This window comes from Scomber japonicus, chromosome 15 (assembly GCF_027409825.1).
Source record: "Scomber japonicus isolate fScoJap1 chromosome 15, fScoJap1.pri, whole genome shotgun sequence".
NCBI classification, from domain to species: Eukaryota; Metazoa; Chordata; class Actinopteri; order Scombriformes; family Scombridae; genus Scomber; species Scomber japonicus.
The window spans coordinates 26,894,751-26,913,934 of record NC_070592.1 but is presented as its reverse complement, the minus strand read 5'-3'; the positions used below and the strand labels follow the sequence as shown (position 1 = coordinate 26,913,934).

The 19,184-nt window shown below is 39.2% G+C and overlaps 1 protein-coding gene across 1 annotated transcript; it reads right to left on the bottom strand.

The window, feature by feature from the left end:
• Window positions 1-398: 398 nt before the first annotated feature.
• Window positions 399-11,333, bottom strand: maneal (mannosidase endo-alpha like). Its single transcript, XM_053334117.1, has 4 exons — window positions 10,829-11,333; window positions 9,666-9,775; window positions 2,639-2,715; window positions 399-1,035 (listed from the first exon to the last, which is right to left on the bottom strand). Exons 1-4 carry the CDS (start codon window positions 11,331-11,333, stop codon window positions 399-401), a joined length of 1,329 nt encoding a protein of 442 aa, XP_053190092.1.
• Between the last annotated feature and the right edge of the window lie 7,851 nt (window positions 11,334-19,184).

The window sequence follows — 19,184 nt, the reverse complement described above, 5'->3', positions numbered from 1 at the left end:
TGTTCTTTAAGGAAATACAGGAAAGAACAGTTTTTCATCATAAGAAAATAAGAAAGAAATCCTACAGAGGAGAGTTACTGTACATAGCCGCACTTGACGTCGCAAAAACAGATACTTAACCGAGTTGTTAGCATATCAGGAAATGATGATTATCTGTCCATCATGACCTTGTAGCTTCAACATATCAGTGATATTATCAATCACAATCCTGTACAAAAAACTTTAGAGATTAAAAACAGTGAGGGTAAAGTGAACATTTGGAGAAAATCTCAAGGATTGCTGAGAGAGAAACAGGGTAGATGGATGACTATAAAGTTGCTGTCTTACAACAGAGAGAGCTGACTTAATGCCATTTCTGGTCACGCTCAGGGCATCAACCAGGGTAAATAAAGCCATGTTCACATTAGCCACTTGTCCTTTTCCTTATTGAAGTTTTCTGCCCACTGGCGCGTAAGTTCCAAGTAGTGTTCTGCTTGATTGGGTTGATAGTCCAGGTACAATCGGGTCACTGTTTTCTTGGGTACCGCCTTCTCTATTTGCGTGCCTTCGTGCCATTGGTTAAAAGAAGTAATGGTGACAATTTCTGGTCTGACAGACAGAGCTGCTTGCAGGGATGTCTCATAGTAACGTCCGTTGACCCGGTTCCTGGTGTTATGGTTGTTCCACGGTCGAACAGCGGTGTCTACGTATCCCGGACCAACACTGGGGATGAACAGCAGATTGTTTGAGTCGCAGAAGGCCTTGATGACTTTCCAGTTCTGGTGGGAAGAGCCAAAGGAGAAGCCGTTGGAGGCAAAGTAGGTATACATGCCATCAAAGCCACTAGCTAGGATGTCATGTTTGTGGCGCTCTTCAACAATGAGGGCAACAAAAACCCCGTCGTATGGTGTGCCTCTGATGGTGTGGGAGCCTTGAGTGGTCAGGAGCTCTGCCCAGGACTCTGGTGGAGTCAGATAGGAGTCATAGATATAAAACAGGGGCAGGACTCGCCCCGTGCTGGACCGGAATCTGTAGAAGGCGCCATGTTCTCCATACCTAAGAAAAATAAGACAAAAAAATAATAGAGAAAAAAAGCATTGACGAGTGTTGCATAAGAAAGCTGTTATAAGAAGATTATTATGGTTGCAGTGTACATTGCTGTCTGCAACACTGTCTTAATTTGACACTGCCACTGTAGGGTATTAAACTGGAAATCTTCAAATCCATGGGGTTTTAATTTGTTGTCATATTAAGAGTCTCTGGTATAATTCCTCTAAAAATAAGATTAGGTTGACGAGGCTGACTGATGACACGCTTTGATTTGTCAGTTTGTGCTGCTGTCTTCTATGCATGCTCACCAGTTACATTTCCCTGTCTGCTTTTTGGTGCAGGCCAGGTAGTGAACAATGGGTGTCACCTACTGCTGCTGGAAACAAGATGACAGTGATGATTTTCTGGCCAGAAAACCAAAGGGTTGGGTGATAATCCTCTGTGGGTTTGCCACTACCAATGATACCCATTGCATGGTCTTTTGAATCAATATCCATGTAAAATATTACTGCAGCTTTAAGGTGTCAGATATGAATCACTTTTTAAGCCCCCACATTGGTTAAGTAATGTGTCCAGCTTCTTTCCACTCTCCCTTTACCATTTTCAACTAGAACAACAATGTCAGGCAGTTAAGTGAACAACCTTCATGCTTATGATGTAAAACAATTGGTCTTGTTTGTTTGATGGTAACTATACTAATGTCTCAAATTTAATGCACTTAATGTATCCCAAGTGGGAGGCAATGAAAAGCATATGCAGCAAAGTGCACATATTCAAATACACACATATCTCAATATATTCAGGATACTCAAAATATAAGGTGCACATTAGCAGAATCCATCAGCAATCAGAAGTGGGGATGGGAAGATTCAATAGATCTTGCACTCAGTTGATAATGTAGCACCTTCAATACAGCTAAGATTTCACAGTTTGTGCCACACAAGAAGACTTCAGAAAATATTTATGACTCTCTAAAACCATCATCTCAAATTTCTGTCTCTCTAGTTTTTGTTCCATTTCACACAGATGGTCAGCACAGTGGGTTTCTGGGAGTACTGGCAGCAATATAAAGGAATAGGATTCAACTCAAAGCCCTCCAGCTTGGCCTTTTATTTGACTCCAATCTAGTATGAGTACAAACATGGCATCACTGAAACCCTTTATTCCCATTCCTAGACACAGTGTGGGATCATAACTGTCTATTTTTTCAGATAACCACTGAATATCTTATAAGATGAAACACTATCTGATTAGCCTCGCAGCATTTCTCCATGTCCTCCTCTTCAAGCATCCTCCTTAAGCCACAGGAAAAGCTAAATATCATCAAATTAAATGAGATTGATTAGGAGTCGGGTTTCTTTTGAGATATATTCAGACTAGTTGAAGTCAGGGGCAAAAGCCACTTTCGGATCCATTGTAGCAGGATCACAGGGGAGACATCTATATTTAACTACCTGTTCCTCACCTTCCCACATCAGGCTTCATGTTTCACCAGATCAGTAGGCTTCTAACGTCAGCACCACTGATATGGAAAGCAGAGCCTTTGGTTAGTGAAAGGCAACTATTCCTTCTCTGGCACAGAGGAAAGTGGATGCCTAGAAAAACTTACTTGTCAATAATATATTTGATGTTGTCATGCATGCTCAGGTCCGTCCGCCCTTTGTATGGCTGTATGTGAAAGGCCACCTGTGCAAAAAAAAACAAACAGCGGGACACTGTGATGTCAAATAAATCACACTGAACAACACAAATACACAAAGACCTGGAAAATAAGAGGTTAAACAATGATTTTCAAACTTAGCACTCAGTTGCTCATTATTCCAATGCAATGTTTGTGTTGATGGACAGCCAGTATGAAGGCAACATTTAATTAGTAATCTTTGGACATCGCTAATTATTTGGACTCGCTGTCTGTGAATTAGAGTGTTGACTGAAGTGTCATGCCATGCCGACTCCGGAGGTACTTGTTGTCACAGTGATTGCATGTTTTTGTATGAATACTCAAATACCAAACTGCTCAGCTCAAAATGACAGCATCATTTTCATTTTAAGGACCAATCCAACGAAGTGTAGTGATGGACAGTTAGAGGACACAATGAAAATGTTATATCCTAAATCTTTTGTGAGGAGCTCTGCAATGGCTTCCTGTGAAGCAGTTCTATTTAGGTCCTCAATAATGTGTAGTCATAAAACAGCTGAATAGGTAAAGGCAAATCAGCTCCATTTACTGTGACCAAATCAAATCAAATGAAGCTTCTAATCAAGAGAAAATGGACCATTTGTTGATGCACATGTAAATTATGATTATGAACTCAATGACAAAATCTGTACTTTGCCTTCTCATATCCAAACAATACAAGTCTACACAAGTTTACAGTCACTTCTGTGTTCTTCCAGGTAAACAAAACAGTCATTGTCTTTGATTAATGTTGTTTATGGTCAAGCTTAGCAATTCAAACTAGGTTAGTGTTGGGTAGATATCATGTATATCTACCTATATATTCAAATAACAGTTTGACATTTGGGACATATGCTTTTCTTGTCGGGAGTTTGATGCGAAGCTTGTTACAACTCTTGTATGTATGCTAAATATGAAGCTAAATACTATATAAAGCTACTGCTTATTAACACATTTTGTCTTGTGTGTACAAAAACCAAAGTGTAAAAACAAGTTGTGGTTTTATAGGGGGGTTGTGTGCGCTGTGACTTCCTGGGTTTTGTTGTGAGGTTATCTAATTCTCATAAAGAAAGTGAATAAGAATACCTCCCAAATGTCCAAGACGTAACGTGTTTACTTTGTAGTATTTCTAAACCACCTTAACATAATTGTTTCAGTCTTGAAGCCTAAGCATAAGCATATTGCACACAAAGTTTCACATTGCACAGACTGTCAGAAAAGGAAAAACAGCATGTTGCTATCTTGTTCCAGATTCTTCTTTTATTGTACGCGGATGAGAGTGACAACATTTCAACCATTAATGACATTTGTTCTCAAAGAGTTGTCAATCATTTGTCGTCTTCAAGAGCATTTGTAGTTGAAATGTTGTCAATCATATCCACTGAGTACCATCCTGTTCTTTTGTGGTGATAATCATAACTCAGCACCTGCAAGGAAGTTATGCGTGTGTGTGTGCATGTGTGTAATCACGCATGTCTTTCTATCTTTGAGAGAACCAATTTCAAACCAGAGTTGTGAGGACATTTTGGTGTTGTGAGGACATTTTGGCTGGTCCTTACAACTTCAAAGACTTGGTTTTAGGGTTAAGGTTAGAATTGGGTTTAGGTTCAGTTTAGGGTAAAGTTTGGGTTTAAGCATTTAGTTGTGATGGTTAAGGTTAGGATAAGGAGCTAGGCAATGCATTGTGTTTATGAGTGTCCCCACAAGGATATAAAGACAAATGTGTGTGTGTCTTTATAATTGACAGAGTAAATGTTTGACTCACACTTTATAATTAGTTTTTTATTCAGGGGTAATCTGCAAAGTATTGTTATAAGAGATAAAGCAAATATCTTTTCAGCCGTGAGATCTTATGTCAGCATGACAGTGAAAACACTGTCAAGCATTAATGAATAATGATGATAATTTATAATATAATAATAATGAACCTTCAAGTTTAACTGCAGAGCATGACTTTAAACTTTGATTTTCACCATTGCTTGACAATAATAGCATTGTAAATGTTGAAACACATCAATTTGAGCTGTGAAGTTGCACTTCAATGCAAATATTCCTTGTTAGATGAACCCTGTGGAGCTATCCTTTTAAATATTCATAGTGTTTTGAAACCTGTTTTTTGTACTTGCATTTTTATTATATTTTTACACATTTTTATTTCTCATTTATTGGGAAATTGCTAGACTTTGTGGCACATTATCACTGCTAACTGTTGATTTACATTACTGCTCATTACCACCTGCAGCTAGCAGAGTTATCCACATCAACCCCATACTTGCATAACATATGTTCTCATTCTAGGCTGGTGCAAGACAATATAAAAGACAGCAAAACATCATTAACATTCTCATGTGTTGTTACTGTTACACTGGAGAATCTTGAATACATCAAAATTTCAGTGCAGTTATCGACACAGCGTTCAACATTCTTATCGACATGGACTGAGTGTGCTTGAAATTCTGCCTTGCCTGGAAAATGGTTTAAAAATAAACTCACAGGGCCTAAGTTTAGCCGGCAGGTTGATGAGTATTTCTTGAAAATTGAGTTGAGGAGGAGGAGGAGGAGCAAACAAGTGAAGCAGATGCTCACCATCCCTGCAGGCTTGTCCTGCATTGTCACCCCATCTGTCAGCACATTCAGGTGACACGGGATGGCATCTACTCAACTAACCAAGAGTGTCTCTGAAATCTTTTGTAGCTGCCTTCGGTAATAATTATAATTTTAGAGACTATCATCAGACTTATTTTTTCAGATTTATGCGATCCCCAAGGGATTTAAGTTCACAGAGTTTTTAGAGGAACCAAATTCAAACAACTGAATCATGAAAACTGGAGGTTTGAAAATAATGTCACATAGAGCAGTGTGTTGTGTTTCTTTAGCAGCAGCTTAGGGTTGAGTGATGGATGCCTTCTGTCATCAATGAAAAACTACGGCAGTCACAAGGTGGAAAAAGGTCTACTGCAGCTCAGCAGCAAACAGTAAAGCATCGACAGAGCTGTCGAGCCACAAACACTGAACGCTCAACGCCCCCACTCCATCTTCCCAAAGAGGCTGCAAGGTCTTCATAAACAGTTTCCATGGTAACGTGGCAGCGTTGGCGCCTGGGCTCGGGTTTGTCAGTCGTCTCGACTGGTTGGAAATCATGAAAGGCCAGCCAGGTAAGACGCTGTTCAATCTGTTCCTGTTTGGCTGAATGAACCACAGATGAATGTGGATGAAAAGTGCTTTGTTTGTTCAGATGGCTCTGTGTTGTGTGATGCTGACAGACTCTCATATTTACATTCCAGGCCTCAGGTGTATAGATGATGCCGCAACAAACAAGCCTCTCCTACAGTTTTCACTGATGTTTGTTTTTTCTTCAGATGATGACAAACACTAACCTGAAGCAATGTTATATCATCATGTTGAAATATACTACATGAATTCAGCTGGTAATGTATACTGAGATGATGCAAAATACTATAACGGAAGGGAAAAAAAGGGAGCCACTCTAAATGGAGTGCAGAAAATGGCAGGTGTACCAAGAGTAATAAGAAATCCTGCAATGTGAGTAAACTACACGCAAAATATTCACATTCACCTTCCATCAAATGGAGTTAATGGTATAGGAAACTCAACAGAGCAATTCATACAGGAACAGGAACAGATATGCACTTATATTTTATTCTTTACATATTTTATGTATTTATGTATTTTATGTCAAGTTTTCCACCATGGTGGACAATAAAATTCTATTCTATTCTATACATGTACATGTTTTCTTTTACTCTCCTAAACTGCATTAATCCACATTTCCTGAAGGCGTCGGACATAATAAAGTTAATATGGTTAATTTATTAGCAAACTATTGACTGTTTTAACATCCAGAAAACACAGAAGCACCATTATCATTCAAGTTGAGTGTCTGGCCACGTCATGAATATAATTCTAATATTCATTCCTACTTTTTAGTTTGGTTTTGGTCTCCACCAACTCCTGAAAGAAGGCTTTCTGGCACTTTAGCTGCTAAATGTTCTACTAGCATCGTTCACCAGCTAATCACTAATTTTATCTGTCTGCTGTTTGGTCCTTTGCAGTACACTGTATCTTAAACAGCTGATAGTTAGTGCTGGAAAAGAGGTGGATGAGAAAGAGTACACTAAAATGACCTGCAAACGCTGTAAAAACCAAAAGAATAATTTAAAAATGCTAAATAACTTCATAGAACTGAGAGGAACTGCAGAGTTGTATGATAATTCTCCTTTGGGGGAAATGAGCGACACTCACTCATTTGACCCATTGTTAATATATTTATAAAAAATATATGGACGAGTGCATGTGATGTAACTTAGTCACATTTGCATATACATTATATTCAATATAAAATATTTAGATCTCACTGAAATATGAAATCTTGTGGTGATGGTGAGAGAACATAGTGCTGCTCTGCTCTACTTAACTTTTGATTTCTCTCCTCTAGTTTGCAGCGAGCATCCCAACAGCAACTCTCACTGGGAAAACAGGGTCAATCTATGCTTAATTAGTGATGATGGAGCACTGGGGGGGGGGGGGGGGATTATGGATCACTCTCTGTCCTCCTATGTGTCATATCTGATGCGTCAACTGATTTTCTGTGACACTGGTGGTCTAGTTTGGATGGAACTTAGACGGGCGATTCATTGTTACGCCTCATTCCACCTTTTAACGTTGAAGCGGCTGTATCAAAAACAATACATCGGATGACATGCGACATCTGTAGACACACATATGACATTTGTAGAGAACATGCACACACACACACACACACACACACACACACATGACTGCTCACACACATAGACTTCAGCCTGTATTTTGTCAGTGGCAGCTCTGGTGCTCTGAAACACTAGAGCATTAGCCCTCAGGTCAGCTGTGAGATACACGCTGTTGTGTAAGTCTTACTGAGACACACAGAGAGACCCAGTTCTCGGTCTAAGACTTCCATATAAGGAGTATGAAAATAGACTGAGGGAAAGCTCTTCTGTCCTGTTAACGCTGAATCTACAGTCTGTCCTCAGCTTGTTTTTGCCACTGCTTCTCAGGCACCTTCAGCATGTTATGGCTTAATGGCATTTGAAAGCCCCTTAATGCTAAAGTAGATTTGGTTAGCTGGAGTTGTGCATTGAAAGGGGAAATCCACCCTTCAAACAGCTATTGGCTCATTATCACGGCATTATCAGTACATGTATGTGCTTACATTACTGTAAATGTCAGGGCAGGTCAGGGCATCATCATCAAATCCGCCATTGGGACCCAACATGGAGGTACAAATTTCATCACTGTCAGTGGTTTCATTTAAAATAAAGGGCGTGACACACTTTCTCTCAACTGGAAAAAATTGAGCCTTAAGGCATGGTCACACCAGCATTTAAAACAGCAACATTTACCAGTGGTATCATTCCACTTTAATGGGGTTGTTGTGACTGATAGATTTGCTTGTGGTGGCTGGGTTCAATCTGGCAAATCTATCATGGTGAATTCAACTTTGATTCACTCTGACACCTTAATTCACTCTGTTGATAAAACAGCAAACTTCCTGAGTGTGCTGACCTTTGAGGGAACACAGTGCCGGAGAGTCCAAAACAGTGGAAGCTATCACAGCCTATTTGCTGTTTTTCACCATCTACGTTTATATAACCCTGGCTCTGCTGGGTATAAACTGCTCCACAGAAGAGAAATAGGCCGCAGACAGATATGGGACAGTTGCCAATGGTATAGAGCCCAGAAGTCCTGAAAGAAATGTGTGTGCAAAAGGGACTTTTGGGACTTTGGGTGCTTTGTACGACAGAATAAATTCATCTCTTGAATAAGCAGTGTGAATTTATTGTCCAGTAAGCAAAAGAGAGCTTAGCTGGCGTAGCTTATTCAAAACTTATATTTAATTTGCAAGCCAGATAACTTTGAGAGTAACCTGTAGTGCTAGTGTGTTCCCTACTAGCCAGTGTTGTAGCTGTTAGGTCAGCAGCTAGAGATAGTTAGCAGATAGTTAACCAGCTAGCCTGGTGTATAGTCACTATGTCACCTACAGTAGTTTCCACTAACACCTAAATAGTGAAGATGTGTTAATTCTGGTGGTTTTTACTCTTGCTATTCCTCTCTTCATATCTGAGGTTGGATGCAAAGAAACACAACAATGTTTTATTTAGAATAACTGAATAAAGGATATTCTGAATTTAGAAGTGTGCTTTAATCCACATGGTGGATTAATTAAGTGGATTAAATATACATCATTTGGCAGCTTTACTCTTGTGTTTGTTGTGTTTGCATGGACTCATGCCCAGAACTCATCTATTTGTCATATCTGTTTTTTCCCCCTTTTTTTGAATGGCCCTGTGAATCTATTCCACAATGTAGGCTAACCCACATCTGATAGCAACATGAAGTGACACTCGTGTCAAAAAGAAACTCAACAAATGACAAACAATGTCACCTCAATATTTCTTTCAATATAATGAAGTTTGACTGAATTATCATCTTTAAAGCTCCTCTTGTCACTCTGTGTCACTCTCTTTTCCATTGTCCCACATTATTCTGTTCTGCATGCTTAAACTGGCTCAACCAACAGGCCTTTTTCACGGATTACATTTTGACATGTCACAGTAAAAGCAAAGGTGTACTTAATAAAATGAATCAGTTTCATGGTGCTGGTATTGCATGTCCTGGCTCATTGTCACACTGTCATGGTTTGTGGGAACATTTGGATAGAAGGGAGCCGTTGTTAACGGTATTACTAACATGACTACTATGTCAAGTCAAAATGTCTGCTTTGAAAAAGGTCCATTGGGCCAACAGTATGACAGTGAGAACACAGCGCTGATGATATAACATTCAGATCAATGTCTTTCTCAGTTTTGCTCGCGGCACCACACAATTAACACTTGCAGTCATTCATTTATCAAATCATCAGAAAGGAAAAAAACATACCGGTTGTCTCACCAGTTACCTTGATGCTGTGCCTGTGGGCAGCGTCCATGACAGCAGGGACCAGATCCTCGGTGGGTTCCCCGTGGTCGTCTGCCACCCCGGGAGGATACCAGGACAACACTAGAACCCCTACAACACCATAGCATGGGGACAAAGTCTGGTCTGACTGCAGTAAGACATGAAGTTTGAATGTAATGATGTTAAAAGTAAAGGTATCAATTTGTATTATTAAAATCTTAAAAGCAGACCCCCCTTCTGTGTCTCCTAACTCATGTGATGGTAAAGTAGTTGGGTTTCTGAATCTCAATCCTCATTTTTTACTTAGCCCAGTATCCTAGAAGTGATGTCCATATTGGACAAATGTAAACCTTATAATGTATTGGTGGTGCCAATGTTCAATTCCAATGCCAGGTGGAATAACAGTGTGGAGGTTGGCTTGGTGGCTGGGTGTGTAGCGAGGCTGACCATCACACCTAAAACTTTATACATAGTCACATTTTCGGAAACTCATTTCAGTGGAGGTTGTATGATTAACAATAATGCACTAATGTCCCCTAGTGGCCATTGGAACACATACACATTGTTTTTTTTACCAAAATTTGCGATGAAACTGGATCATTAGTAGAACTAGAAGTATGAAGGGGATGATGGGAGTTATTGCGAACTAAATGAATTAAACACATTAAACAACAATTGATTAAACAACAAAACTAATTAAAGATGAATAAAGAAGAAACTTTTTTTTGTACTTTTTTACATCGTAAAGTGAACAAACAAGTAATTAACTTTGTTAATGATGATTATCATGTATACTGTATGTTATATTGTTTTCAACAGTTTCCATTTAAAAAATAATTGGCATTATTTTTTATCCAACGATTTGCTTTATCGTCCAATATCCACGTCTGCTGTTACGTTATATGATTACAAAAACTACGATTAATTAACTTAGCTCGCTTACACTTTCCAATTAATAAAACATGTAGTTATTTTATACGCTTATTCCAGTTTTTTAGATTAAATTTACCTTTAACTTTGACAATTTTTACTACTGTAACATGGGGGGGGGGGGGGGGGCTTGGACTCAAAGCCCCTGTAAGTCTTGGTTACGGCAGTGAACAGTATCAACATTTGACCATAACAAAGGAAACATGTGGAGCCACTGATGTGAGAATAGTTTACCTGCTGCTGCAGCTTCTATCTGGGTCATGTGTGACTCCAGCACCTTTGGGTCCCTGGAGCTGTAGGGTCCCAACTCTGGGTAAAAACTTGAGGCAATGTCTTCTGGAGGTGTGTGCCTTCCTTGAGCATGACTGGCTGCAATCTTAGGGTCCCAGTGTGGCACCAGGACGTGATCCCAGTGGATGTACTTATTGTCCATGCTTGGAGAGCCATACCACAGGTAGTAGAAGATGTGCACGTCGTAGAAAATACTGTATTCTCTGTCCGATTTGGTGAAGACAACCTTGGTGTCGCTACTGCCCATATGGAACTGTCCCGGCGACACCATCACATCTTTCACATCCAGCCTCCTCTTGTCAGATCTCTCCCCGGCGAAGTCCATCCCTGGAGCCAGGTCTGAGAAACCATCGCTTGGCTTCAGAGTCCTGAGTCCCATCATGGTTCCAAAGATGAAGAGCGTGAAGAGGAAGAGTGCCACCAGAGCTTTCCTACGCAGCCGAGTCATTGTCGCTGTCCGTGGTGCTGCAAGAGAACAGCCAGTCCAGAAGCCAGAAGAAAGGAGGGATAACACTGGGGTGGGGGGGGTTCCTGTTAGTACCAACTGCTGCTGCTGCTACATCCCATCAATGCAGTCATCGTCTGTCAGCACCAACAGGCGTCGAAGCAGGTAGCAGAGGAAAGCGTTCAATCAGTGCTGCGGCTGGCACACAAATCGAGCCTGTAACACGCACGATAACCAAAGCGATCTCATCTCACTTCCATAATCAGGACCTGAGGGCATCCCGCTCTACAACGCTTCAACAAATCACCTCTTGCTCACCCCGAACACAGCCATGATGATTTTATTTCTCTTCATCATTTCTTCTTCCATCCTTCAACAATCTCCGCATGTGTCTATAGAAAACTGAAGCTCACAGCCGAGGCTTTTATTAAAGCTGTAATAAACCGACGCTGGTTACCTTTGTATTGCATCCAATCGTAGGTTCCTCTCCATCATCTGCTCCTCCTGTTTTTATCCCATCCTTATTATGACGGAACACAGCTGTTTTGTAAGAGAGTGGTTTGAGTCTTGAATTGAAGAAATACTATTTTTTTTCTCACAAAACGAGAGGATGAAGCATTTGATGGTGTGGTGAGGCAGGAGGGAGGGAGGGAGGGATTAACCCCGACCGGAAAGAGCTGTATGAGAGGTGATTAATGCCACAGAGGAGCAGGAGGTGGAGATTTCTCTATGAATTCATGTTATCATGGATATAAAGAGATATTTCTGTATAAAAGAATGAGAGAATGGTTTTATTATGTTGGCAAGGCTTTATTTTACTGTTCTGTAATTACATTGCAGGAAAGAACAATTTAATAAGCAACTGGTGAAAGGTCATATATGAAAAGTGACGTATAGGTCTATACTGTACATGCATGTGCTGAGTGGTAAAAGTAATAAATCAGCTCCCACACTGTCAACACTTATAATGAAAAGTATGCTGGCAACATTTGGTAGCTATAGAAACAGTAATAAAATGAATGACAGTTTGTTGCTCTAACATGTAGCAGTAAATGTTTATTAGTTTTGTGTCATTCAGCATAAAATAATCAACATTGCCAACAATCCCATAATAATTGTACTTTGTTATTATTTATATGAAGGGTGATACAAAGAGTTATTATTGCATCATAATAAACTTAAAAATACAATCCTGTGTTGTACAGCTGTAGAACATATTTCATATTTCATACTTGTAATGTAAAAAAAAAAAAATCTTCATTTTGCTTACTTTTGAAAAATATCTAAAAGCATGTTTTCAAACCATAATTTCACATGCTTCATATACAGTTTATATCAATTTGTCAAAAATATGAGGCAATGGTAGTTGTAGTTGAGGTTTAGTGCAAAAGATGAAATGAAATTCAATCAGTTAATATTACATTAATTAATAACTCCTTAAAAGACATTTCCACTTCCATCTTCTTGACTGTGCTATTTATTCTAGCCCACAACATAACATCACACATTATGTACTTTTCTGTCATTTAACAGAGAGACACATTTACTATCAAAAGAACTGTACCCCATTGTATTAATAGTCACTATTAATAGTAACAGAGCTCAGTTAATCCTGCAAAACAATCAACATGGCTTTTTATAATCTTCTCTCTATTATAAATCTGCTGGTGTACTAAGTGAATGCTTAATTTAACATATATTATTTAATCATGTACACACTGAACAACAAACAAGGAGCATAGAAAACATCATAAATATTAAAGTATATTTTATTCAGTAGAATTTATAAAGGCCCTTGAGCTAGCTATATTATTAGCATGAAATACATTATGACTTTAAATATTTTCAGCTTGGATGGAAAGCTGAATGTGTCTTCAGCTGCAGCAGTACACTAACATCTATTCTAAAGAGATGAATAGTGGACTGTTTAGTCATTCCTGCTTGTTAATTGTATGTGATGCATACATTTCCCTTTCTTACTGGATTACCAATCATTCTTATATAATTGTGGGTATAATCTGTGCTGGAAATCTGTGTAATAAAGAAAAATGACAATGGTCTTTCTTTCTGTCAGTTTATTCAAAGTATTTACAAATGCGTTCAATCATGCAGAGATCCACACAAGAGCCCAGAGCTTCTCTCCGAGGCGCTTTTCTAAACATACAATAGTGAGCATGTAAATGAGAGGCCTTCACACAAAGGTGTTTGAGTCAGCACCGTGCTGCTGCCTCGTCTTAACCACAACGTCCTGTTTTTTTTAAGAGCCCGTACACTGTATGTGTGTGTGTGTGTGTGTGAGTGTGTGTGTGTGTGTGTGTGTGTGTGTGTGTGTGTGTGTGTGTGTGTGTGTGTGTGTGAGTGTGTGTGTACGGTGCAGAGGAACTGAGTTAGACGCAACACCTTTCACCGTCTGGGAGCTTTGACACATAACACCAGAGTATGAAGTTAAAAGGTCAAATACATTTTCCATTACAGTCACACACACACACACACACACACACACACAGACACACACAGACACACACACACACACACACACACACACACACACACACACACACACACACACACACACACACACACACAGCACAGTACATGGTAGAGGTGACATCTAGTGGGAGTGATCAAATAGTGCATTCATCATTGTGTGTTTGCACCTATTTGTGTGTAAGGCTGGTTATTATCTAACAGTGTTTGAGAGGAGATGATGATGATGACTGGATAAAGTGCAAGTCCAAATGTCACCCACAGATGGTGTGTGTGTGTTTGAAATAGAGTCAAATACACAAGAGAATACAGGTTGACCCCCACCATGCTTTCAAATGGATGTTTTTGCATAAATTAAAAGCACTTGACAGAAGATCCATACATTTGAAACCACTGATGACTTTAGGTGAAGCAGTTTTATGTGACCAACTTTTTATTATTATCCACACAGAGGATATGTTTATATAAGAACATATATTGATTGCTGTTGTTACAGCTGTGCTGATTCTAAATATTTCAGATAAAGAGAATGAAGAAGTGTGCCCTAAGAAATGTCTCCTATTTATCTTATGCCAAATAAATCATTTTAATCCCTACATACTGTTCAGGGTCAAATGTCACCCATTTTTACATTTCAGAGCTGTAAAAACAATCTAAACATATTTCTTTTAGCTGGACTTTACCTAATATGTTTATATTTTATGTTTGTGTGTGTGTGTGTGTGTGTCTAAGTGATACACATTTTAGTATATGCAAATATATATAAATTTGACCCATGTTCATTCAAAAAATACAAAATCAGCTTTCAAACATGTTCAAATGTTCTCCTGGACCATAAAATAGTGATTGTGAATGTCTTTCCTCCTCCCATAAATAAATACCATACACTCTCTGACAGCTTCATTAAGGATTAATCAAATGATTAATATTCATGAATTATGAATCAGAATATGAGCAGTATGTAAGGGTTACAAAACCTATTGGATTATTATTTAAACTGAATTGGCACAAAGCTGAACACAGAGCCTCTTTCATCATCTAAAAATAGATGTGTTTTTGATACATGGTTTTCACAGGGCGGTGATAACAAAGGATTTAGCTGAAGTGATTCACAGACAGGATTTAAAACCAAATGACTAAATTAAAAAAATCTGCAAATGAGTTGCAGTCACACAATTAAAATGACCATGAGTTGTCATTCATCAGCACAATGCTTGCTAGACATGGTATGTTAACTCCATTGACATTTGATAATATATTGAGGGATTGAAGCATCTTTACCTAGCAGCATCTCTGACTGTATAAATGCATGAATCCTTATATACAACAGTATTCTCTTGTATACCCAACTTATATGCACCCATACCATGTATTATATTCTTCCTTATTATTATTTATGCTGTATATTTTATTCTGTTTTAGAAGGATGTATTTTATGTCTGAGTTTTTAATGCTGTTTCTGTCATGGCAGACAATAGAGTTTCTGATCTGAAACGTGGTGCCACACTCCAATATCAAATTAAAAATGTTAGCCTTGTGATGTGACAGCAGTGAGTTATTACAGTATATACCAGCTATAAATGGCCACAGTTAAAAAAATAACAGTTTCTTGATTTATAGATTTAATCTTGAGGCATAAAGTAATAGAAATGTCACAAAAGCCAGTTTGAAGTGCTTTGCATTGTTAGTGGAGCTGTCTATGGTCCTGAAATAAAAAAAAGGCCCTCCACCCTTATTGTGATGGATGTTATTGATGAGCTGTGTTCCTAATATTTTGTCCTCCTTGTTGACATACCTCTGAAAATGTCCATTCTCTACATATCAGAATTTCAGATGGCTTCCAAAATTATGACTTAAATCATTTGTACCTTCTCCTATCCCGCACTATTAGATTCCTCAACTCTAAAAAAGTGGAGGTTTATGCAATAGACTCAACTTTCAAGGCCAAACACATACAGATAATGACCAATGCCCATTTTGTATTTCCCTATTTTAAAGTCACCACGTGTAGGATTTGAAATGTTTTCCTATTAACGCCCTCTTGTGGATGTATCAAGAATTGTACTATGTAGAGAGTAATGCCTCTACGCATCTGTCCTAATAGGCTAAACACACCACATGATGACTTTAACATCTGCACACTGTAGTTTTATAGATGAAGTTTTATTACTAAGCTGAGGAACAAAGACAACACGTCATACCTTATTTCCTGACAAGTAGGACTTAAGTCACCTTATCTGCTCCTCTCTCCTTTATCTCAGTTTTCACATCCCTCTCTCCTAAACCCATTGGAACATTTGCTCTCTTTTGTTTGATTTCAGGAATAACTGGAGCTCTATTCAGAGTCTCACCTCTAACTCTATTGGTTCCTATACCAACCATGAGCTTGGCCCATCGTCCTCCATCTAACCACATCCCTTCATCCCTCCATTCCTCACCCCTTACCCTCCATCTCTTCATCCCTCCATCCCCTCACCCCTAACAGTTCATCCCTCAACCCTCCATCCTTAACCCTCTATCCCTTCATTCCTAAAACCTCCCTCCTTAACCCATCAATCCTCATCCCTCTATCCCTCCATCCCTCAACTCTTCATCCCCAAACCTTCAACCCTCAGCCCTCCATCCCTTACCCTTCATCCCTCAACTGTTCATCCCCAAACCTTCAACCCACATCTCTCCATCCCTTCACTCCTAACCCTTCATCCCTCAACTCTTCATCCCTAACCCTTCAACCCTCATCCCTCCATCCCTTACCCTTCATCCCTCAACTCTTCATCCCTAAACCTTCAACCCTTATCCCTTCACTCTTCATTCTTCAACCCCTAACCCTTCTACTTTTGTCGCAATACATCTCTAAACTCATTACTTATTTTATTTATTTTCACTTACTTATTTATTTATTGTATTTATTGTGTTGTATACAGTGGGTGATACACCAAATCACATTTTAAAATTTTGATGACAATAAATAAAGTATTAAAAAAAAATGTTAAACTCATATCTAAGTTGGCATGGTCTTTGTTAGTGAAATGGGAAACGTCCATCACAGCTATCTGGTGCAAATGAAAAGAAAATGTGCTGACAACCCTATGAGCAGTATCAGCTCACCTGATGAGGGAAGCTGTCAAACTATGTGTTACTGTAGAATATCAGTATGGCCCAACAGCAAAACATGAACAATCACTTAAACCAATCAAACTCATAGTTCTCTATTACAGACTAAATTATTTTTAGTCTCAGCCAATGAAAACTCACTGTTTTACAATTTGACTTTGTGAAAACGAAAGTCCCCCTTATAGTTAATGCTTATTTAACTGAGGTGTTTGAGCTCCATTGTTCAGAATAATGTATGCGCAGAGTTAAGTGAGGGTCAAGTGGAAGACACTTTTAAGTTGCATTAGTCTAATATTAGCTTTAGTAAAAATGAGCTTCTTTTCATGAGTGAAAGATAAGAAAACTCAGAACAACAATCAAAAACTTTGTCATATTCCTTTACCTGAAGCTTTGGTGGTTGTCATGGTTGCCTGCTTGGAGTTGAGGTGATCTGTAGCAGCTTTCCCTTCCTCAAGGCTTGTTGTAGGAGGGATATCTGTCACAACATGGCAGCGGCTTATAGATTTACTATGGATCAGGCTTATCGATTGATTTCCCTCTGGAGGAAGGGGTGAAAGGTGAGCTGACAGGCTTCCCAGTGGGGCCGCTGCTTATACACCCACACCCCACCTCTCCCTCCCCCTTTTCTCACCCATCAACACACAACGACCACGGCAATCATTCCCAAAGTGTGGCTCTCAACCATCACCACACCATTACACACTATAAATACTGCAGTCTTAATGGAGCTCCTATATGTGTGTGATCCAGGCAAACGCTCTGCTGTTCAAGAACTCCACTTCCACTGAAAAGAAAATGAGTGTGTGTATATGTGTGTGTGTGTGTTCTTTCAGTGATGGCTGCTAAACAAGCACGTGCCAAGGCTTTGTTCCCACAAGCCCCTGTGAGTGACCTGGGTCACCTTAGGGTGGCCTGTTTTGTTGTGCAGCAGCCGGTGGGGCTTTCCATTTCCATGGTGACTTTCAGAGAGGATGCATGAATGGAGGGAGTCATTTGGTTTTAATTAGGCAACATCTATCTCTCTCACTCTTTCTGACACACACACACACACACACACACACACACACACACACATCCATGTGAGTGAATTGTGACAAGGCCAGCTCCCCTGCAGGCAAAACAAGCACACTGCAAGATAATAAAGAGACATCTGAGAAATAAATTATTACTATGTGATGACTATTTATGTTTATTCATTTCCTCCCTCTGAGTTTGTCATTCACACACACACACACACACACACACACACACATGTATGCACACACACACACACACACACACACACACAGACACTGAGGAAGTCAGAAAAACGGTTAGATATCTTATTCTCTTTTGCACGTTGTGTATTAGTGTGTGTGTGTGTGTGTGTGTGTGTGTGTGTGTGTGCATACGTGTGTGTGTGTGTGTGTGTGTGTGTGTGTGTGTGTGTGTGTATGTGTGTGTGTGTGTGTCTTTGTGTGATTACTGGAAGTCCCATGACTCAGCTGCAACCAGAGCAGGTTTGTGGTCCTATACAGCAGCTTGAAAGCGACTAATTACCTATTAATGAGCGTGAGTGAATGAACTGACCCTAACAGGCCACCGTTTGCCTTTTTCTTGCAACCCTTGACAGGTGGACGTGACTCACCTAAGCAGACAAAAAGCGAGCAGATGCGTCTCATGCTCAAATATGATTCATCCTAGAGATTAAAGGAAGAGGAAGATGCCATCTGGTGTCTGAATTTCATCTATTAGTGTGTGTACTTATCACTGAGGACATAAATACAGCACTGATCTTCACTCATGTAGACATAAAGAGAGCATTCAGGAGCAGAGTGTCTTCTAAGATGACAGCATGGTGACCCACGGTATGTCTAATCATTTACTACACAGCACAATGTTGTTTAATGCTTGTCAGAAACAGCCATCACTACAAAATAAGAGCTTAAAATACTCTCATAATTAATAGTTCATATTTAATTTAGCTGTAAAAAAATACCCAACAACTTTATCTAATTTAACCACTGATATGAAATATTTCACTAATTCAGTAATAATGAATTGAAGTTGTTGTTAATGGGTTCTCAATTTTTACATATCAATTTAAAAATATAATCTCTTCACCCTTACATCCTGTTCTTATTCTGTCTCATAATTAGTCTCTAGGCTACTTCACATTCATAAATTCACCATCAGTCATTATAAATGTTTGATTCATCTTTAATGAAGCTGTCAGTGTGTATTCAATTTAATCATGAAGGAAAAAAGACACTC

Excerpts from the sequence above, each read along its gene's own strand:
- maneal (XM_053334117.1), bottom strand. The coding sequence starts at position 11,333 with ATGACTCGGCTGCGTAGGAAAGCTCTGGTGGCACTCTTCCTCTTCACG. Across the intron at positions 2,716-9,665 it reads CCCACAGGCACAGCATCAAG|GTGGCCTTTCACATACAGCC; the intron begins GTAACTGGTGAG and ends TTTTTTGCACAG. Across the intron at positions 1,036-2,638 it reads ATCAAATATATTATTGACAA|GTATGGAGAACATGGCGCCT; the intron begins GTAAGTTTTTCT and ends TATTTTTCTTAG.